Genomic DNA, 22,634 nt, shown 5'->3' with positions numbered 1-22,634 from the left:
TTTGATATAAGAAATTACATATAGTGTTTGATTTATTTTAAATCATTTTTACTTTTGTTTTTCAGATGCAGCAGTACTATCCAGGGGAGGAATCACCAAACCAACAACGGAAGCTGCCCAGCTACACGGATCACATCCAGAGACATCCTCCCAAGCAGCGCGCGCCAAACTCAAACAACCCCAGGAACATCTACATCCCAGAGGGGCCCAGATCCCAGAGCAGTCCCATGCGACAGCCTCAAGGCTACCCCCAGGATTGGCAACAGCCAAGGAGGCGTGAGGAACAGTATGAGCCCAGGCTGAACTACGGACCGTCTCGGCGGGACTACGACCATCGAGCGACTGATGAAGACCATCAAAGAGTCAGGCAGTACTTGAATAACATGCACGGCAGTGCTCCGTCCAACCCCAGAGGGATACCAATGGAAGAGCTTTCTAGAAGACATGACTACCGGTATCCACAAGGCAACAGAAAGCCAGAGCCGAACACTCCTTACATATACCTGGACCGTGTGCCCCCCGATTCCAGAACTCAGCAGACCTATCTTAGGAATGGAGGAGGTCTGGAAGGCTCTAGAGACTTTACATTCAGCCCCAGCGACTCGTCTTCCCGATCGAGCACCCCACCATTACCTCCACTCTCCCCGGACAACTCGGACATGGATTCCATGCCAAATTCGCCCTATCTGGGGAAGAAAATGCAGCGGTCCATCAGTGTGGGTGTCCTGCCCGCAGGAGTGCACATGCCGTCGCACAGACTCAACGAATCCGTCATGGGTATGAAGAAACGGAAGAACAGTTCCAACCGGAGTGGCGGCCCAGCTCACAAGACGTTTGAACCCAAGTCATCGTCAAGGAGGAGTGCGGGTAAAGGGCGTAGGAAGATGAGCAAAGGAGTGAAATCAAGCAGCAGCAGCAACATCATGATCAATTCAACGTCGTCCAACAAACGGAAATCCCCAAATATTAGAGGTACTTTTGGTTCCTGTGTTGGTGGACTATTCTAAGACAATTCAAAATTACACATTTCAATATTGGTTTGAGATTCTTGAAAAATGTGGTCCCTGCACACTTTTCCAAAATATTTTTCACAGAAATGCCCAGAAAATGGGGACAAATTTCCAGTTATGTACATAATGTGTTACTTCCAGTATTCATTGTCATTTTCACTCTCTGACATTGCAGGTATTTCCTGAAGCATTGTTGTGGAGGGAGGCCATTAGTTACTTTCAACTTTCCACCTCCACTCATATCATTCTCAAAACAAAATTTCCTGTAAATTTCCTTCATTGACCTTTCTCCATATGTCTCTCTTATTTATACCATCAACTTGCTTTCCAATCCAACAGCCTTGCCAGTTGCCCCTCTTCACAAAGTCCAAGAGCACACCGAGCACACGGACAGCGATCTCAGCTCCCACCATTCAGATCGCCGTAGCGACTCCGACGATGACAACGATGAAGACAACGACTCGGGCTCGGTGTCCCACCTGTCCTCTCTCAAGCCCACCATCAAGGTCTTGGATGCTCACCATCAGCAGCAGTCGGCGACGGAGTCCGTGGAGCCCCCCGATGCAGACAACATCCGGCAGCAGCTGGTGGCCCTGGAGAAGATGTACAAAGAGATCCTGGAGGTGATTGGGAATGACCGTAGAGAGCGGCTGCTAGAGAACCCAGGCGAAAGGCTGTCTGTCAGCTCCATGAGCACCACATCTGCCAAGACCCTGAACAAATCCAAAGGTAATAAGTATTTACAATTTCCCCCTCATATTATTTCATTGAAAGTCCTTTTCATATTAATGTTAAAGTCCATCTCACATGTTGCCCGTCTTGTAGTGGAGTCTGACAAGTGTAACATGGTTCAGAAAGAATAAAGTCTGAGTATCTAGACAGTGTGGCCTGAGTACTTTGGTTATGATCATGGTTGAGAACTGAGTGTTGCTGACATTTGCAGTCCTACTCCTTTGAAAATATCCAGTCAACATAAACTTGGTGGTTAGGCTTAGTTCCTACTCCACCACCTTATACTTCAATCCCTCCAGTATGTTTTCTTAACTTCACAGTAACTTAACTTCACAACTTCGCAATAACATGAAGGGCAAAACCTAATATTGAACTCCATTAAGACTCAGCCTGATATGAAACTAGCTCGGGATGGAGCCACGGTTGAAATTCATCATGCAAAGTTAGTTATTCACTCAGATTTTATTTTAACTTTATTAGTGATACATTCTAATGATTGAACTTTTTACAACTGTCCTTCTGTTGCGATCTTTTGTCGGCAGTCCCCTCTTCACACAAGCCCAGCAAGCGACGGGAGAAGGACATCAGGCTGGTCAACAAGCGTTTTGCCCGTGTGGAGTCCCACGTCGTCACCTTAGCCCGCAGCGTGGCCCACCTCTCCTCGGAGCTCAGGTCCCAGAGCGCAATGTTTCACGAGATTGAATCACTGCGCCATGAGATCAACCAGATTCGAGACATGCAGGTACTGAATGCCAGCGAGGTGCTGAACGGAGGCATGAAGTTCAGACCCATCGTGCCGCTGTGTTCCAGCCCACAGAAGATCAAAAAGTTGACCAAGTATGTAACTCTGTTTGGACTTCATGTATGTGGCTGCTACCCTGAATTTATCTTTTGTAAATTCCATCACTGCTAAAGGATTTTCATGCTGAAATGTATCAAAGAGTAGAGCTAATTCTTTAGGGCAATGGAGAATGGCACAATTACGTTTCAATGATTCTTAAGTGATGAAACGTGCTTTGTCTTTACTTTCCCGTGAAGTATGAAATGGCTTTTAGGCTGATAAATGAAAGATCTGATGTTATTTGTAGAGGTTGTCAGTAATGCCTTTTTGTATCAAGAGGAACTTGTAGCCCTACTTAGCTATTTTGTATACTCCCAAAGGAGCTGAGTTGGTAATCAGAATGCTTTATGGGCCTGACAAGCAGGGGTAGTAATGACGTACCTTAAATGCCATGTTTGGTTATGTTTGCGTCTTTCACTGACAGGATGTCATTTTTATTAACAGGACCCTGTTTTTTTTCGCTCTCTCTTTTTTTGTCAGATTCTTTGGTGAGGAACCACCCCTGTTAACTATGTTCCTAAAAGAACTGGGATATGAGGTAATTATCATTTTAAATATTTCTTTTTTGTTTTACAGTTATAACGTACTCATACTTGGAAGAGCATGCGTTGGTAGTAAGGTGTCTAGACTCATGATCAAAGGGTCAGGGGTTCATATCTAGCTGCTGGCTGGAGGCAAAAGGATGTTAAGGGAAAGCATGCGTTGGTAGTAAGGGGTCTAGACTCATGATCAAAGGGTCAGGGGTTCATATCTAGCTCCTGACTGGAGGCAGAAGGATGTTAAGGGAGAATATCAAGACTTGGTGACTGACCAGCTGTATGGTTATTGTGTAAATCGAGGACACACATGTGACACATCCTTGTGTAATTGAGGACAGGACTGAAATCAAGAAGGTCCTCAATTAAAAAATGAAATCGAGGACGTCCTTGAATAGAAAACGTGTACAAAACTAATGGGAGCGAATGCAAAAAAGTTAGAGTGTGAACATAAGAGGAACAACAGGAGATCCTTGATTTACCCCATAAACAAACCTGTGTGTATGGGTATGTGTGCACACAGTCGGTTTCATCAGGATAACTCGAGAATATCTTGGCGTAGCAACTTCAGACGTGGGGTTTCCAGCAGTCTGTTGATTTTTTACCCATACATCAAAGGTCAAGGTCATCATTATTCAAACAATAGAAATGGTTTCATCAGGATATCTCAAGAATTTTTTAGCATATCGACTTCAAACTAGGTATTTGGAGTCCTTCAGAAGCCTATTGGTTTTGGACCCCGTAGGTTAAATGTCAAGGTCATTATGGTTCAAGCAGTAGAAACAGTTTCCGCCAGATATCTCAAGTTTTATTGTCATATCAACTTCAAACTTGTAGGGTTGGTTTTGGGGTACCCTTGAGTTATGAATTGAAGCTTGTGTTCGCACTGCACACATACAGCAAAGCACAGTCATGAGATTTAATATTTGTTCAGCAGGGCATTTTGTGTTAATCAACACATCATTCTTTTTGATAACAAAGTATTGTTTCAATATTACTTTTCAGAAATATGTGTCATTGTTTGAGAGGGAAGGCATCGGTATGGTGGAGCTACCCTACCTGAGCGAGGAGAGACTGGAGAGTATTGGGGTGCCGACTGGGCCCCGGTTACGCATCCTACAAGAGGCACAGTTGATGGTTTGAAGTACGAAGTGTGACTGTAGATTAAACAAGGTGACACAGGGAATTGTCCCTGTATTGAAAAGAGATGACATGAGGCATCCTCTTAAACTTCCAAAAGAGCCTCAAGAAATTTGGTTGAGAGCATTGGTGTGCCGATTGGGCCTCGGTTACGCATCCTACAAGAGGCACAGTTGATGGTTTGAAGTACCTAGTGTGACTGTAGAACAAAACAAGATGGCACAGGGAATCGTCCCTGTATTGAAAAGAGATGACATGAGCCTCAAGAAAATTTGATTGAGCCACTCCGAGCAAGATGCGTGAGAGCATGGGGGCTACGCATCCTGTGACAGGTTTGAAGTAATCAGTTCGATGATACAATAAAAGAGATGGCAAATGGTGTCTCATACCTTTGACTTCCCACCTTTGACTTCCCACCTATGTCTATGACTTCAACATAAATCTCTGTATCTTAGCTAAAGACCTTTTGAACATGCATTTAAAATTTGTTGTGTCATGACTTTATTTATTAGCATTTAGTTTGTGATCTCATTATTTGGACCTTTTTTGTTCGAACAACTTCCAGTTTATTATATGGCACAAAATCACTTCCCAATATTTCTGTATATTTTGTTGTAAATATTTTGTACAAACTTGTTTGAGTTTTTAACTTGCCATTTTCACTATGTATCATGTTTTTTTTATGATAACATGTACTGAATGTTTTTAAATCTATTCTCAGTATTCTCGAGGTCAAGGTTCAAATCCCACTTGAATCAATTCTCTTTTTGAACTTAAACGTTGGTGGAAAGTGACACTTGTCTGCTTCCCTTTTTTATTTATTTGATTTTGTTTTTAGCCTGTAAAATACTCCTTTTAGTCATGAGTATCCTTATATCATTATGATCATTTTGTCATTAAAACTTAATTTCCAATCAAAGGAATTCTGATATAGTCGCAAATTCATATCTTGCAGTTTATGATTAAATTGTTCATGTTGTATATTCGAGAATCTATAAAAACTGGGGCAAAAAACGGAATACTGTTTGTATTAATGGTGAATTGTTTGGGGGTTTTTTCTTAAATTTAAATTTGAATTTGATTTTTGCTAGTCTCCGAGTACCTGACCGACTCACTCACCGACTGTCACTTGTGGATTCCCATGTACAGGGCAAGTCAAAATGATCTGGACCCAAATAAAAGAAAATATTTTTAAAATATGTTGCAATTATCAGAACAAATGCAAATGAGATATGTTATAGGCTGGTGTTTTGGACACATTTTGGGGAAAGTTTCATGTATATCCATTGTACCATTTTGAAGAAAAGCGCTAGTAAAGAACACATGCTAAAAAAAAAAACCACTCTAACCACTGTTCCATGGTTCAACAAGTTTATTGAAATCACGTACCGATGTGACTGTATTGTTTGAAATGCAGTCACATCAGTACGCGATTTCAACTGAGATGCTAGAAATTATCAATTTAATTTGAAAATTTATTTTTCGGGGTGCCACACCCAAAACACGTATATACCAACTTTTAAGATTTTTAAACCCTACCCCCCTCCCTTCTTATTCCAAATTCCTGTATTCAAGTAAGGCTTTTTATAGAATTACGCTATATTTTGAATCATGTCTTTCCTAAGAGCGACTGAGCAAACTATGTAATGAGTTTATACTGGTTTGAACCAATAAGAATTTTGTAAACAAGACTAGTTTTTATTCATATTCATAAAACTCATATTTTTGTATCCACTTTTGAATAATAAAATGGCACCAAGTACGTTGTACTGAAACAAAAATTAAAATGTTTTTTGTAGTTCACTTTATTTTGTTCTACCTAATGATGTGTGACATTAAAAAAAACAAGTACACGTTTGCAGGGCGGCAGAGACCAACATTGTATAATGCCCAGACTGAAAAAAATTTCCACACGGAAATGGGGGCATCAAATTTTGAGTAAAGCCGTTTTTTCAATATATATTATTGCATCAGATACCGCGGTATTGTTTCGAAAAATGGGTATAAAACGGAACAAAAGATTGTAAAGGTCTCCACAAGGCAATTTCTAAAGGTGAATAGGTCTCTACAAGGATTTCACGAAATAGATATTTGGATTGCACTAAAAAAAAAAAAAACCCGGAATTTCCAAGGCATGCTTATCCGTCGCAAATTATAGTATTTTATGTGAGGGATATTTGGTTGGCATTTCAACCCAGGAAAGTAAATCTGGTTAAAATAGGAGCATTTTGAGAATAGCCTTCGACCCTCACGATTTTGTACACGAGAACAGCGATGTCTCCTCAAGGATACAAATTTTAGTATAGGTTTGTAGGCCGAGTACGATCACATTTTTTCCCCTAAACTTAATTTGCTGACCGGTTCTACATGAATTACCGACAAACTTGTTATGAAGTAAAACAACTATAAGTGTTATAATGGGTTAAAATTGCGGAGGAGCTATTCCTTGTAGAACGGTCAATTCCCAGACGTTGATACGCCCACTCAAAATAGAGAAAAGACTAGAATCTCAACATTAAAATGGAGAAAATCTTAAACAGCGTCTAATAAAGCGTACGATGTAAACAGCGGAAGATATTGAAGTGACGTCAATGTGCTAATACGAATGTCGAATTGACTGCCGAGACTGGGATAAGGTCTCACGCGCATGCGACATTGCAGGTTGGCATTTTCGCGCGCCAGCGGTTTTCGTCGCTGGCGCCCCCGAGGGCTGGCAATGAATGCTGCATGTTTTATCCATCACCTCGAGATACGCTGTGCTCTGTCGATGACCTCCTGTGTGCATGCAAAGCGCGAAACGACGATGATTCACAGTGGGGTTAACAACACTCAAACACTGGCATGGAGTGTGGTGAGCGACCTGTGCGGGTGAAATCGGACAAACTGACGCCGTGTACATACACCGAGGAGTCTTGACTTGGGCATTGAACACGCGCGATAAGGCATCAGCATACAATTGGTGCCTCCATCACAGATATTGAAGACACATACGTTTTGCGCGTACACACTGTGCTATCTACGGTAGACGAGAGTGAATGATGCGGGCCAGTGCAGTGACGACTGCAATTTGTGTACGTGTGTTTCTTTGTATCGGCGTATCCACGTCCCACCCGTGTGGATATTAGGAAATATTCTCATTCATAATGAGCTCCTTATGACTGTGACTGAAGATTTCTAACACGGTGTCCTCCCAGTTGTCACTGCACGATATTGAAATGGTATGATTCTTACACCGTAAGGTTTGTTGACGGATATCAATGGATGCAGACTGGGGACTGTCAACGGGAGATGAGATGCGGTATTGGATAAACGGGTTAATGGTCTAACGTTATCTAACGGCCAAAGCCTGAGGCGAAGACAGGACTCTCGCGCTCCGGTGAACTCTGCTATCGCGATTATTGCACAGGCCTAGCTTCCCATGTGTGATGATGGAGAGGCCACTTGCAAACTGCATCCCTAACGTATAAGCACTGACATATGGAGAGTGCAATAGGGTATAGGCCTACATTGTAACTGGATTATAATATGGACGTGTACTCTCAGCTACGCGGAGTACTGTTGTGAAGGAACTTAGGATCTGAAGTTTGCTTAGGCCTACTATTGACGAGCTACAGTTCAGTTAATCTGAGGACGTGTTTTGACATCATGGCCGCATCATCGCTGCTTGAGAAGATAGGAGACTTTCTCGAGTGCCAGATCTGTCTAGAAACCTTCAAGCATCCGAAGGTCTTACAATGCCTTCACACCTTCTGCCGAAACTGTCTGGATCAGATGGCCCCGAACGGGACCGACACCGTGGTTTGTCCCACCTGCCGCGGCGAGACGGTTCTACCGGGGGAAGGGGTGGTGGACCTCAAGAACAACTTCGTTTTGGCCAATCTCTTGGAGTTGGTGACCTCTCTGCAGAAACCTTTAGTCGGTGAGATCACTGCCGATGGGAACTTCAACACTTCATTCCTCTGCTCCAACTGCGATGATGAGAACGCGGCTCACGCCACCTCGCGCTGTCTCAACTGCTGTGAGTTCCTGTGCGCCGAGTGTGTGGCTGCACACCGCCGGTTGAAGGCCCTCCGTCACCACGTCATGCGGGACATCCACGCCTGGCTAGCGGCCGGCCAGCAGATGGGTACAAGCCGAGACCCGAGCACCGAGCAGAATGGCTGCGATTCCAGTGCCGTCTACAAGTGCAACGAGCACACCAATGCCGAGGTGACGGCATACTGCGAGGCTTGCGACCTGCTGATCTGCGACACGTGCAGCCGGACCGAGCACGTGCGCTCCCCACACCGCCTGGCCACCATCCATGAAGCTGCTGAGAGACAAAGGGAGGAGATCAAGACCATCTTGTCTGACTGCAAGAGGAAGCTTGGGGTCTTCTCCACGGCCATCGAATGCACGGTACAGATTGCAAGGGATCTCCAACGTCGCACGGATCGTGCACAGAAGGATCTCCAGAACACGTCCAAAGAATACATCCGCCTGATTCAGGAGGAGCAAGCCCGCCTCATCACCGAGCTACACAAGAAGAAAGAAGACAAAGAAAGTGAGATGGCTGCCCACATCGACAGTCTTCAACGGGCTGTGGACATGATTCGCAACATGTGCTCCCTGGCAGACAACTCACTGATCAACGGTAGCCACGTGGACATTTTGCGCGCCAAAACGCAGCTGATAAACCGCCGACAGCAACTGGACCGTGTGAGTATCCGCAACATGCCCATGGATACGAGCTCGCTTCGTTTCGTTCCCAGCTCCGAGCCTAATGTGATAGAGAATAAACTTGGTCACATTGAGGATTAAAACAAAGGACGTGTTGTATTTCCATTCCATTCATAGGTCCTATGTCTGCACCTTGGCTTATAAAAACATAATTTTATTGACCGCATGTTTCAATCGCTCATTGACTTCAAAATATTACCCTTGCTTCTCCAGCAAATAGTCTCACATTAGTGCCGAATCTGAAAATGACGTCTTGGCTTTTCATTGAGTCATATTGACTCGGATTTTACCATATATGCTTCAATCTTCAAAGGTACCAGTATCGGTTTTTTAACGGATTGGACGACTGTGGCACATGCCGCACCGTTCTGTGCATTTTAAATCATTTTGCTCGTACTGCGTTTTCCTTCTTTAAAAACCGAATACGAGGTGCACTTGGGCAACCCAACCAAAATTCCAAAATTGACGAGAATACGACCTCTTAATTTGAAGTCATTCTGGAATTAAACAGTATTTTGAAAGTCAAGTTAAATCAGTGTTGGAATATGATTTTTATCAAATGTTGGAATTATTGATTTTTATCAAAATTATATAAGTGTCTATATTTCACGTACTTTCTGGTGATTTCGTATATATTTGCTCCATCTAGTAATACAGGCTTGGGATAGGAACTTGTCTTTTGACAGTCGTAAGATGCACAAAACATTTTTATATTGCAAAGAAAGGCATTATACAATTGGATAACACCCATCAGAAGATGGGTAAACAATGGTAAAGATTGTAGCAGAATTTCTAAGGCACCACACAGCAAATTGTAATACCGCGCATGCTTTGTGCAATTTCTGTGAAAGGTTTTATAACGTATTTCAAAAGTGCTAACACATTAAAACCTGTTGTACTTTTGTGAATTTATAATATTCGTTCTATATTTCGTTTTGGCTTTTATTTGTCTTGACATTCCAAAATGAGCATTTAAGCAGCATCAGATATGATTGAGATAAGGGTGGACACAACCCGAGAGCGTTGTTTGGATGTGGTAATGTAAACTCTTTGGTATTTACCCGAATTCATCCACTTAAATACATGTACGGCCTTCTGGCGTGTCCGCCATAACTCAAAATGATTGTACAGGGTGAGTCAAAAAGAAAGTGACCGAATTTAAAAAAATTGGCTTACTCAATTTCATACAAAAAAGCAGGCATAAAGTACATGTTATTGACTAGTAGTAGTAACTGTGAAAATTTCACGTAATTTGCAAACCCGAATCCCAAGTTACGTCTATTTTAATATTAAGACCAAAACATTAAGCTCTCCACCACTGATCATTTACCATTCTACGAACTGATGGATACCCATTATATACAATGAAACATGGACGTTTTCCCACCTCGATTAATGGAGGAGAACTTGCAAAGGAAAACATACCAAAGTCGCCATTAATATTTCAGGGGAAAAATAGATGACTTGTTCCTGATCCTCATATTCAAAACACAAATTCTGACGGTAAAAATACTGGTCAGTCTTGATTTAAATGATTAAAATCTCATTGTATTTGAATGCTTGTGTGTAATCTGTAACTCCTCCTCGGCACAATAGCTTCCAATGGCATTCCATGGACAGGAAGTTCTTTTAGTAAAACCAGATGAGTGGAAGAACATGCTCGTTTAAGATATACTTTATTGGTGTTTGAAATTTCTTACTTTAAAAAAAATCGTTAATTCGGGTCACTTTCTTTTTGACTCGCCTCCGTAAAGGGTAGAATTATAGGGAAAGTCAAGCAACAAGAAAGAGTCGTTTGAAAACACTGAGATTACACTAAAAACATCGTCCTTTGCTTTCGTTTCAACGAGTGACACGTTTTTGAAAACTCTAAAAAAAAAAAAAAATGGAGAAAAACACATAACAGTGGCCTTTGTATTATAAGCCTAGATATTTTCATGTGGAGACAAAAGTTTATTTACGATGAGTGTTTTAGTTGTGTGTATTTGACCAATTAATTTGTCGGTGTATCTTCTTCGAAGTAATTATAATAATGATTCAGGCAGCTGTTCATAAACTTGTTTTCCAAAAATCAGTAAATTGTGTAAAGTAGAATAATTGCTATTTATTTTCATTTTAATTATTTAATTCAGCTTTAAACCGAGTTCGCGAGATGAAATGTAATCACATTAAAAATAAACATGTAAGGAGTCTCTGTAATATTATATGCACCTTGGTGTCGAAGATACAAGTCACATATTCGTCAAAAACTTAAACGTAACTTCACTTTCCCATTCAAAAATCTCTGGCTGTTTTGTGATTTTTCAAGTGTTCATCATTATGCAAGTAATATTGTACAAAGTTGTCAATTGCAATAAAACGAAAGCCGCCCAATATGTGTAGCAGTACAACACGGCATTACGTTGTTGTTGTTGTCGTTGTTGTCGTTGTTGTCGTTATTATCGTTGTTGTCGTTGTTGTTGTTGTTGAATGTTTGCGCATGTGTGACTCTATACCTGTGGTAAAACCACGTGAAGGCAACTTCCTTTTGTGAATTTTCGCTGGTCCCCGTCTGACGAGGGCTGAATGAGCTGAATCTGGCCCATTGTGCACACAGCTGCATGGAAGGACTTCCAGTAAATAGCCAGTCTGAATCATTAATTGAAAGAATTTCGTGAACTATGTGACGAGCTTCATTATAGGCGTGGCTTGTCTGGTACCAACAGTTACTTGTGAAAACTCAACCGTTTGAACTGATTGGTTCATGACAAAGCTACGCAAATGTTGAGTTTCCAGACCATGACCACATGAACTCACGAAACAGTTTCACTGCCACACGTTGCCGCCAATTGCAATTCTTGATATTTTCTCTCTAGGGACGAACAGCAACCCTTACAGCTCCATCGTGTTTTAGAGACGCTGGAAGCCATGATGTCTGTGGTTATTTTGGTCTGAATCAGAACCCTTTGCCAAACTTGAGTGTCGGATCCAGGCAAGCCTCATGAGATGGGGTTGAGGGGGGGGGGGGGTAACCCATCAACCTCGGGTTGTTCAAAGAAGTCCCTATTAACACCGGCAGATCTAGACATTTTCCGGAGAAAAAAAGAAGACAATCCGATATTTGAGAGTATTGAGGGGGGAGGGAGACGGGAGGTCGTGGGCGTTATTTGGCGGCCCAAGGGGCCTAAAACAATCTGACAGTGGTCCCTAAAAGACGCTCCGAATGCCAGGTGAAAAAAATCTAGCTTTAAAAGCAAAATGTCAGGAGGATATGCCCCTCATATCCGCCACAACAGCGTGACGGGTCACGCATATCCGGTCGACACCTCACCCTTAATACTTTGAACCGAGTACTAATTAATTTAGGTCAGCCCTTTTATTGTGTCATGGCAAAATCTCAAAATGAGCGCGGACAAAAATCATCGCAATTCCGAAAACAACTTCGAATTCCACGGGGGTCAAAATCTTACGGGCCCCTAGGCCAACAAGCCGAACTCTAACCTTTAAAAATTGACATAGTCCTCTGGCAATAGACCTAACTACTAATGGTGATATCGTCTTTTTTAGCGCTCATATCCCCATTCTCCCGAACCCATCATCCGCCCCGCCCGACTTAAAGACATCTTGTGCGCACGAGACACACTGTCCAGACCGGGCGACGACACGAAATGACCGGCGGAAACACTTTACCGTCCCCCGTGCGCCACTGCACTCGGAGCATGCAGAGTATACAACTACATGACGGGGGGGGGGGGAGTGGATTTTGAGTTCAGTGTCCCCCAGAGTATGGCAGCATGCAATGACATGGCAGTGTTTATAATTATTTTTAAAAGTGATTAGGCACAACTTTATTCAGCCAGTGTTAGTTTCAGTGCTGCGCCGTCATCATCAACATCAACATTGCAGTCATGAAATACATGATTATGCAAACAGATCATCGGCGGTTAATTATGCAAAACAAGACTGCGTCTTGACCTCCAGGTTCTGACCATTCAGCGGGCACCTTCTAACGGGTCTTCGGTAAACCTGCTGTACGTTGTATTACACAAAAATGGCAGCCAAATTGACCAATCAACAGCTTAGTCCACAATTTCTGAAGTCGACTCCCCCTTTGGCTGGCGCGCGGGGTCGCATAAAATCTGCCGGCTCACATAATAATATCTGACGTTGGTTACGTCGGAGAGAGCTCCCAATCCGTTAGACAACGGGTGATACTCAGACTACCAGCCCAGCCACCCCACCCCCCCCCCCCGACACATACACCACAAATTATAACCAAAACACCAAACTGGACCCCCCCCCCCAAAAAAAAAGGTAAAAAGGTGAAGTTTTAATAATTCCAACATGTGTGTATGAGAGTTTCGAACACATTTGAGACTTCTTCTGCATCGACAGTGGCTGCGGGACATTTCAAGCCCGTGGCTCGCTTGAGGGACTCCGGCTCATTATAGTTCTCTGCTCTGCTTCAGGTCCACAATAATTGTTGACAATGGAACCGAATTTTAAGGTCCCATCTTTAGTTTGGACATGTAAAATGATCATGGAAGCAGGGATGAGTCGAAGCTGCAACGAAGCCGAGGTATATAAAAACGGTCAATCGTAAGGAAATTGGGGGCGCTCTTTAAAATAACTAGAGCGATTACCCGTGTACGTGTACAATGTACGTCCGTGTACTTGTACGCGTACGCATACGTGCATGGGAGGCGTTGAACCGTGACACACACACACACGTAACGAATTCAAAAGAACTTCCAGGAAGTTATTAAACACCCATTGCCGAGCTTGTCAGCTGTACATGTGGTGGTGATTCATACAGACAGCTGAACAAATTGTCCTAATCAACACTAAAGTTACGCTTCTAATTAGACTTCAGAAGATGCAGGTATGTGCTTTTGTTCCACTGCACCGTTCTAGGATGAGGTTTGACTGACTGTGGAGTAGAGGTAAATTGCTTCCTAATTCCTTTTCTTGCCAATTTAATTCAGGTAGGGGGCTTTCTACTTTCTGATTTGATCATTGATTCTTCGAAATCCTGTGACTTTATTTCATGTGAAAGCTGGTAAGTTTAAAGCCATAGAATCATGAGAACCATAGAGCCTAGTCTAGAACTGTCTAGCTAGTTATAATAACTTTGTCTCGTAACATTGTGAATTTGATGTTTTTGGCACAAGTGCTGGTGTACGTGTGGAGAGTGATTTTGTAAGAGAAAAGAGTTATAGCAATTAAATTACTATTAAACAGTTTATTTGTTGTTCAACCTAAATTTACATTTACTATACTATTTTATTTCCAACGAACATGGACATGGTGGAAGAATATGGCATGTTTGATAATAAATCCCTTTTTTTGTAGTGGCTGTCATTATGGCAGTCGTAATGTGATTTTCAACTGGTAACGTTCATGTTGTTACAGTATTGCAAAATTATCATTGCAAATCTATTATTATCACAACTACCCGTCCAACCAGAACACTTCGTTGGCTCGATTGGTTACACCACATATGTTCCTTCCTCCATGGTTACACGTTCGACTACTGTGCCAGGGATCCGGGTTCGAAACCGCTGCCGTGCAGCTCAATTAAAAAAAATAGATAGTGGATATTTTGCCGGAGGTAATGACGGCAAACTAACGATTACTAAAGGTTTGCCGGCGGCAATCCATATCAACAGAGGGCACTGTACTCTTTAAAATAGGGATGTAATGGTGTAATGGTTTTAAGCAAAGGCTCTAGTATCGGGTAGACCCGTGAACGTGGCGTAGTTTACAAGCCACGTTCACGGGTCTAGTATCGGGATGACTCGCGTTCGATTCCGACCGCACCACATTTTAAAGTTGTTTTTTTTCTCATCCCCAAATAAATAAGAATATTCTTCTTTTATTATTTTAACATGTCTCAAACATTTTTTGCAGAGTATTACATTTTCTTTTTCAGATTTGTGGCTCTGGAGGATTTTTTTTTAAAGGGAAATAAAGTCCGAAATTATAAAATGGTCTGAATCCCATCTTGTGAATACGAGGTAACAACGATAATTTTGGCATGGAGCCAGACTAAAACTTGTCACCGGAAAATGTTTAAGTACAAAAAAACAGTAACTGCGCATGTTCAGTGCATATCCGGCAAACTAACGTTTACTAAAGGTTTGCCGTCTCCCGCAAAATAACACTGCCAAAAAAATAAGGTTTTTAAAATATGTTTTCTTTACTTTCATGTTTTTAATTAAATCGTTCTTTTTTGAGTACTCAGTAGATTACTATTTCATCTTTGTAAATCGTAATGCGTGGCTTGGAAGGATTGCATTTCCTCTTATATGATGAACTGAAATGGTTTCTAAGTCTATCTGTATTACTGCTCATGTAGTCAGAGGATTAATTCAGACCCAAAATCGCAAATTTTGAGCAGTTTACAACACTTTCAAACATGGGTAGACATGGTCAATGGTCGTTCAGTGTCTGATGTCTGCAAGGCCAAGTAAAAAAATAAACCAGTTTCTCGTCCCCGCCTGCTTCATTTTTTTCCAGCTCGCCTCCTTTTTTCCTTTTTTTTTTAATGATACATTCACAATTTTGCAAAGTACATGGCTTACACTGTCAATATATTTTCTTGTTATTTGTTTCCAACAAAATTCTGTGTAGAAGGGTAACAGCACCTTTGGACACAATTTCAGCAAAAGAGTTGAGAAAATGGAGGAATCCATCCACAATAATGGAAAATCTGCCATCTTGGAAATAAGAAAAAAAATAAAACGTGACCGCCTCCTTCATTTTTCCAAAAGATCCTGGACGAGACACTATTTTATAGTTTTACTCAGGCTGATATCACTATAATTCTGCATTCATATGCTGGTCTAACACCTGACTGGTAGACTTTTCAAATTCTACCATTCTATGATGAACGCACAGATTATTATTAAGGGAATAACAGTGTGAGGAGCCGGTCTTCACTGCGTGATAATGACCGGGTGTGGGGGTGACCGCTGTTAATGGACCGAGACAAAGTCGAGGTCCATTAACAACGGTCACCCCCAAACCCGGTCATTATCACGCAGTGAAGACCGGATCCTCACACTGTTATTCCCATTAATAAATACCTTTTTAACGAAATAAACAGTTAAAATGCTCCAATTTTGTGACTTTTTTTCCGGCAATATTACCAGACTTTTTTGTGTTCATGTTCATGGGCCATATTTTAGCTGATGCGTGGTACCCTGTCTCTTCAATAAGCGTTGTTATATACACCACAGCCGGGCCCAGGCTGCACTGGACAATTGCAACGTCTTCATTGCGTACGCGTACGACTTCTGCTGCCGTAGCCAAACAAATTACAACAATGTTTTCATATTTTTACCTTACGGAGGAAGCTGAAATTTCGTGTACACATTCCTTGTGTCCAGAATTACAAAGATGCTTGGTTTAGGAAAGGTAAATATGTCGATGGGCGAAGTATTTACAGAAAATAAATCGTAGATCTACGCTTTCGTCGTAACATCCTCAGTATAGTGCACTGCCGCTGTACGATGTCGTTTCAAAACTTCCTTACGCGCGCGCACCCCATCGCGACTGTATTGCGTACACGCGCGTCAGTCAGGCGCGGTTCTACGGGGGGGGGGGGGGGGGGGGGGGGGGGGGGGGGGGTCTGTAGCCCCCAAAAATTTTGTCTAGCCCCCCCCAAAATAAATTCCTTAAAAAAAAAATTGCATTAGCAAAAAGAAGGATTGTGATGCGAACGGTCTTCTTCTAAAGAAGAAATAGCCGTGTCAAGGGTGCATTAGTTAATATATTGTGAATGATTTTAGGATTTTATTGGCGCTCCCCATTGAAAATATGGCATGAGCCCCCCCCCCCCCCCCCATTGAAAATATGGCATGAGCCCCCCCCCCCCCCCCCCCCCCCCCCCCCCCCCCCCCCCACCTATTGATTAGCCCCCCAAAGTGTCTGGGAAAAATAACCGATCAACATTTCAGCACGCCTTCCTGAAAAAAATTTGGGATCCACCGTGCTAGCCCCCCCAAAAAAAATATTGGTTCTAGAACCGCGCCTGGCATCAGTCTCACACGAAGGTGGTTGAGCGCATGTGCAGTGCAGTGTATTGTTACAAGCTGCCGTATGACAGTTGTAAATTTGGCCAATCATTGCCTTCCATGGGGACCATGGGGCTGGATCAATGCTGGTTCAGGGAACATTTATTCACTTGTTCTTTGAAGCCGGTCATTATCACCGTTAATGCCCGGCCACGTGATCGAGTCTCGACCAATCAGAAACCATCAACTCTCCAAGGTATTTATTATTATTATTTTATTTCTGGTAATGAAACCAAGGATTCCTCAAAAGTGCCCTAGGCACTGTAGCTACCAAGCCTGAAGAAACCTGTAGAGAGAAGACAATGAGAAGAAGTTACAGTTTTAGAGGTGGGAGGAAAAGCCCAGGGGAATATTCTGAGGAAAACCCACGGAATCAGGCAGGGACTGAAAACCCAATCCACATTCCACACGTTGGCCCAGGTGGGATTCGAACCCGGGTCACAGCGGTGGAAGGCGAGGAAAGTACCGCCACGCCAACCAGACTCCCAATTGTAGGCCTATACTGCAGTGAAACACTTCCAACAGGAGCTCTCCTGCCCCATCAAATGTGTCCCATATACTCTATATTTAGAATTAGAGCCACACATATTCGTCAAACCGATGCATGCCAAATTTCCCTGAAAAGTAGTGTTGCCAGAATTTGAAATCTATACTTCATGTTAGCTATGTTACCCTGCGTTATTTGTGTTCATTGAGCCCTTAGGCAAAAAAAAAAAGGTCTCCGGTTTCTGGTATGCGCGCGCGTCGCCGTAGCCATGCGCGTCGGCAAAATGAAAAAGGTTTTTTTTTCAATAAAAGATGATGTCTCAAAACCGCCAAACTCACTGGTTTGACTGGAATCCTGCTGCTGCACAATTTTAACGTGTTTTTAGATGGGGTTATGATCGAGAATAAGCTTTATGTGGCCTCTCTGGACTCCCATATATTTGCACTAAGTTTAGTCGGGCACCATTTGCAGTCATCAGCCGACATTTGAAGCAAAAAAGTCAGGTAAAAAAAAAAAAAAGGCGCGTCGCCGCACCACTTTTTGGACAAGCTCCATACCAGAAACCGGAGACTTTTTTTTTTTGGCCTTATTCAGCACTGTTTTTATTTTGAGTCACAAGCACAAGTTGCCTCCGACTTTTATTGTATTATACAGCAAGGGTTAAACAAAAAGTGAAAGCACAAACGGGACATTTATTTCGACAATAATATGAGGCATTTTTGATATTTTCAATATCATTCCTCAATATCGAAAATTTTGATATTTCGATATAATTAACAAATTGCTATCGGCGATATCGATATCAAAATAATACCGAATAATCGAGCAATATCAGTATATCGACAGTTAAGCCCTCATGCTCGATATCATCGGCACTGCTCCTGAATGTCGTTGGCACTACCTCAACCCAATACGGTGATTGTTGGAGGATTTTGAAGGATTGAGGCAATGGTCACCCCTCCCCTGAACAAATTCAAGAAAAAAAGGATCATTATGGAGGATTGAGGCTGAATTCACTTTTTACATGGTAGCAATTGGAGGATTTTTCAGGATAAAGGATGGCTCCTAGCCAAAAGGGCCTAGCTGGTTATTAAGCAGGGAACAGTAGGTTTCCAATATTGTAGTTGGCTTTTTTTACCAGTACTAATGTTAAAAATGATTAGGCTGATGTAAAGGGGCGGGGGGTAGGAGGGACAGCCACCCCAATCCTCTTTCTAATTTGCTGTTGCAACAAAAAAACAAAATTGTCACCTTCGTCCACTGCACCAGTCTATACCAGCATTAACTTATTTGTATAACGAGATAATAACATATTTACATAATTATCTGTACACAGGTTAAAAGAAATAGGCTGGCTGTCATGTAGAGGAAGATCAAAGTTTAGTTTTTGTCGACAGCATTTATGTACATGTTGCAACCACAATGTGCTGATAAAGGGACATTTCATCCTGGAATGCGCCCAATTGGGCTTCAAAAAGCAAATCAGAAAGAGTATTTAAAATAAGGATATAACCATCCAAACTACCATCTTTTTAAAACTGGGTGTTTTTGTGTTATTCTTGCAAGAACCATGCTAGAACAAATTTTGGGGTCAAAATTTTGACTCGAAAATTGAGCTGTTGAGTGAATCTTGCCGCACAGTGCACCGCATTCTGTGGACGTGCGAGAAACAAGGTTTGTGTATTGGTGCTGTGTGTATTACATGTATGTATCGTACATTGAATGGACAAGGGTGGAAATACGTATGCGTATGCCACAAAATGTAAACAACCATTTTTTTTTTTGTCTGTCTTTTGTCGGGAACGGCATTAGGTTGTTTCCTTTGAACCAGACCTTCGAAATACGATAAGTAAACAATCCAAAACATAATATTTTTCGGGGATTTCAGGCCGTAAATAGCTAGCGGTACATAACATTGTTCTACTGCACGTACGGTATTAGTGGAACAAACCCACCAAAAACACCGACACAGGAGCGCAAAGTCATAAACTCTTAACCTGTGTGGCAAGTATCATGCCCAAAGTGGCAACACTAGAAACAGACTCAGGAAAAATGGGAAACGGGGATCCTTCTGAGAAAATGCATAACTTTTTTGCAGAACCTGAAAAATTGTGGGCTCCACTTACAATAATTTGTGCCCAGTGTGCACCGCAACAAGTTCATGTAGACACACATAATCTCCAAAATTGGTTTAAGAATAAAGTTTGCTTAACCAGTTTGTGTCAGATGACGTGTTAACACGATCTGGCAGTTTTTATACACAGGCATGGCTGACGGGTTAAAATGTCAAGCGTGCCTGGATTCGCCGGGTGACGTCTAAACACGCTAATCCCTCGTTTGTTTTGTACACAGTACACACACAAAGTCTGTGAAGTCTGTGGAGGCGGACCGTGTGTTGACTTTGAACTTGGTCGCTGTGCACGGCCGATTGTTGTACGATTTACGCTCCGTGGGCACACCCCAGAGTGTTGAAAAATATGAGGTTTCGGCAAGAAATATCATACAAATACTGTTGACATGACTCTTGCGAATCAGCATTTGTGGTGTTTGGCTGTATGTCAGAAGTTGGCTGCCATATTTTGCCTCTTTTGAAAATCAAAATTTTTGGAAAAAAAATAATCCCATCCCGAAGTGGTTAACGAGGCTTTCTTTTCAAATTCAAATTATATCAATTGTTGTGCCAAAAATATGATCAGTTGACATCCTGGAGTATGTGTACAATTTCTTCAGTGTAAAACAAGAGGGCTCCCTGGACAGGACTGCTAAATACATGTGTACTGACAGTATAGTGAATTTAAAAGGAACTGAATCTTTAACTTCAAATTAGTAGACTTTTGGTTCAATGTGTTTAGTTAACCAAACAGGGATGTGGTCGCAAAGTCACCGACTTTCATTTTACATAGTGTAGAGTACTATTGTGTTCTTGGGACTATGCACTCGATCAACTCAATATTGGCATTTCCTAGTCACTCAGTTCATATTTTACGCTAACACACTGTACACTGTATGTGGCTACCTGCATATTATTCACATGGAATGCAGTTTTGCTGCATATGCCCTCCCAGCTGCATGCCATCCCAGTTCCCACAGTGTAGTCTGGCGCTGACCTCTGCATACAGTAAATTTAGACCACTTGCTCATAAAGTTCTGCACAAAATCTCAGGATTTTTAGAAGCCGAGCTGTGCTATTATGCTGTTTCATTGTTGAGTCACATTGTATGTGTACTTGTTAAACAACTTTTAATAAGTGCTTCAAAATGTACCTGTATTCATTGTTTGCTTTATGTTCTCTTTTGTTTATTTATTTTATTTGATATTTCTTTTTTCCAGGTGTGATCCACAGTAATGCTTGACTGTCATTCCTTCATTGCTCAAGGTTTTTGGAGCTAATATTTTTTCATGATGGCTCTATTGGCACCTAGTGATAATGGATGTATGCCAGCCGGCCGACAGAGGAGAAACAGCTACTTTGAGGTAAGTCATATTTTTGTCAAGTTCTCGTATCTTTAGGCGCGGGATTGTTTTCACGAACCTCGATGCCAGATGGGTTCAGGCCGTCATCTGCGGGTAGCACACCCTGACATTTCTGGCCTCGCTCGCTGGGAGCGGGTCGACGACAGTTATTTCCGGCCTCGCTTGTTGCGTGTTTTTCCGTCATCCGTTCCTAAAACCGCAAAACCTTTGCATATATACACGTCATCTGATGTGAACTGGTTAAAGATCAGTCACTTTTATGTGGCAAACATTGACCAATTTTCAAGATTTTATTCATTTGAAACAATTTACAACATCATATTTAAAGGGGAGTTTCAGCTGTAAAAAAAAAATAAAAGTTTAAAGCTGCTCCGCCCCTCTGCTAAAAGCCAGAGTGCTCAGAATGGAAAATTGGGTCAATGAGGGCAGCAAACAGAAAAGGCCTGTTTGCGTACGTCGTGGTTCGGCTCTCACACTCCCCCCAAAAATCATAGGTTTTTGGTCTTTTTTGGTTTTCCACAGCATTGAACGTATGCATGGATGCTTCAGGGAGAAAATGTTTGTAAAAACTCTGTCTCTCACCTACTTTGTTAAATATGTTTGAAATATTTGAAACCATTTAAAAGACAGGCGGCATTAATTGTTTACATAAATTTGATTTAGACATTTACAAAAATGGCCGATCGAATTGCAACTTACCCACGAAGTTTATTTTTTAACCAATCAAACTGCATGGAAACAGGAAATAATGTCTTAATGGTACTTTCCGTCTGTATTGCGAGAGTCCACGAAAATCAGGCCCACTCGCACTGTGCGGGGATTCCCAAACACAGTTAATGCACTGTGAATCTAACACCTCATGTGTTGCATTTTTAGTGATGTGTTCAGAACAAAGTGTCCCAATTCATTGATTTAATTTTTTAAAATGGGTGGGGGGGGGGGGGGGGGTGGGGGGGGGGTAATACCCGAAGATATCAGAAATTGTGACAGGTGAATTTTATTTTTGTAACCAACATGTATGTATACATGTATGTAGGTTATTGTTTTTGAGCTACGATTCTATAAATTTGGCTGTTATGTTGCGTTCCGTCGATGTCCGCTGTTTTTTTGTCAGCGCGGGAAAAATCATGTGACTGAACTGGACATACTGTACATCATATTCCTTCAGGCTTCCTTGATTTTAAAGGGAAGATACAACATTTGCAAACATCAAAAAACGAAATGACCAAATTATCACGAAATACCTACTATATTATTAGAGAATGATAGTCCAAAGCATCCTGTAAAATCGTGGCTCTTGATGTGCTAAAACTTTCAAGAAAACTTGTATTTTTCCAACGCTGGTCGGCCGACCAGTGTTGGAGAAAACTGGCTTTTTTCAAAAACTGCTTCTAAGTTTTCATATTTAGTTATTTCGCATTTTCTTTGCAAATAATTACACACCTGTGAAGGAGTACAAGCCTGCTAGACTGATTCTCTGACCTTACAATTCCCCAAAGTCTAAAATTGCTCCGTTTCATCTTAAGTGGGGTCAGGGAGCCAGACTACAAGAACATGATTGGTTTTCTTGGTTTTTCCAGCATCTACATTGTATAAGCCCAAAACGTGAAACAAGTCAGTTTAACAATATTTTCTATA

At 41.9% G+C, this 22,634-nt stretch overlaps 3 protein-coding genes across 8 annotated transcripts in view; all 3 read left to right on the top strand.

Moving 5' to 3' along the window:
* The window catches only part of LOC119741179, a 33,748-nt gene extending 27,706 nt beyond the window's left edge, over positions 1-6,042 (top strand). For all 4 annotated transcript variants that reach the window (XM_038216887.1, XM_038216888.1, XM_038216886.1 and 1 more), the window contains 5 exons: positions 66-972; positions 1,350-1,739; positions 2,285-2,579; positions 3,064-3,121; positions 4,125-6,042. In XM_038216887.1, coding sequence (XP_038072815.1) covers positions 66-972; positions 1,350-1,739; positions 2,285-2,579; positions 3,064-3,121; positions 4,125-4,262 — 1,788 coding nt within the window. In that variant the 3' untranslated portion in view covers positions 4,263-6,042. The remainder of the gene's footprint in view (positions 1-65; positions 973-1,349; positions 1,740-2,284; positions 2,580-3,063; positions 3,122-4,124) is intronic.
* An 857-nt stretch (positions 6,043-6,899) lies between these two features.
* On the top strand, positions 6,900-10,375 carry LOC119742002 (E3 ubiquitin-protein ligase TRIM71-like). Its single transcript, XM_038217997.1, has one exon. The coding sequence runs from the start codon at positions 7,905-7,907 to the stop codon at positions 9,057-9,059; it is 1,155 nt and encodes a 384-aa protein (XP_038073925.1). The 5' UTR covers positions 6,900-7,904; the 3' UTR covers positions 9,060-10,375.
* Positions 10,376-13,658: 3,283 nt separating this feature from the next.
* Positions 13,659-22,634, top strand: part of LOC119740437 — a 43,224-nt gene continuing 34,248 nt past the window's right edge. For 2 of the 3 annotated variants that reach the window (XM_038215752.1, XM_038215750.1), the window contains exons 1-2: positions 13,659-13,839; positions 20,853-20,996. In XM_038215752.1, the coding sequence (XP_038071680.1) occupies positions 20,922-20,996 (75 nt within the window). In that variant the 5' untranslated portion in view covers positions 13,659-13,839; positions 20,853-20,921. Of the gene's footprint in view, positions 13,840-13,880; positions 13,901-20,852; positions 20,997-22,634 lie in introns of those variants that run through there. The other variant, XM_038215751.1, reaches the window with a different exon arrangement.

Source organism: Patiria miniata, unplaced genomic scaffold (assembly GCF_015706575.1).
Source record: "Patiria miniata isolate m_02_andy unplaced genomic scaffold, ASM1570657v1 HiC_scaffold_5, whole genome shotgun sequence".
Taxonomy (NCBI): domain Eukaryota; kingdom Metazoa; phylum Echinodermata; class Asteroidea; order Valvatida; family Asterinidae; genus Patiria; species Patiria miniata.
The sequence above is the reverse complement of the archived record's forward strand: the minus strand, read 5'-3'. Positions and strand labels throughout refer to the sequence as shown.

Excerpts from the sequence above, each read along its gene's own strand:
- LOC119742002 (XM_038217997.1), top strand. The coding sequence starts at position 7,905 with ATGGCCGCATCATCGCTGCTTGAGAAGATAGGAGACTTTCTCGAGTGC.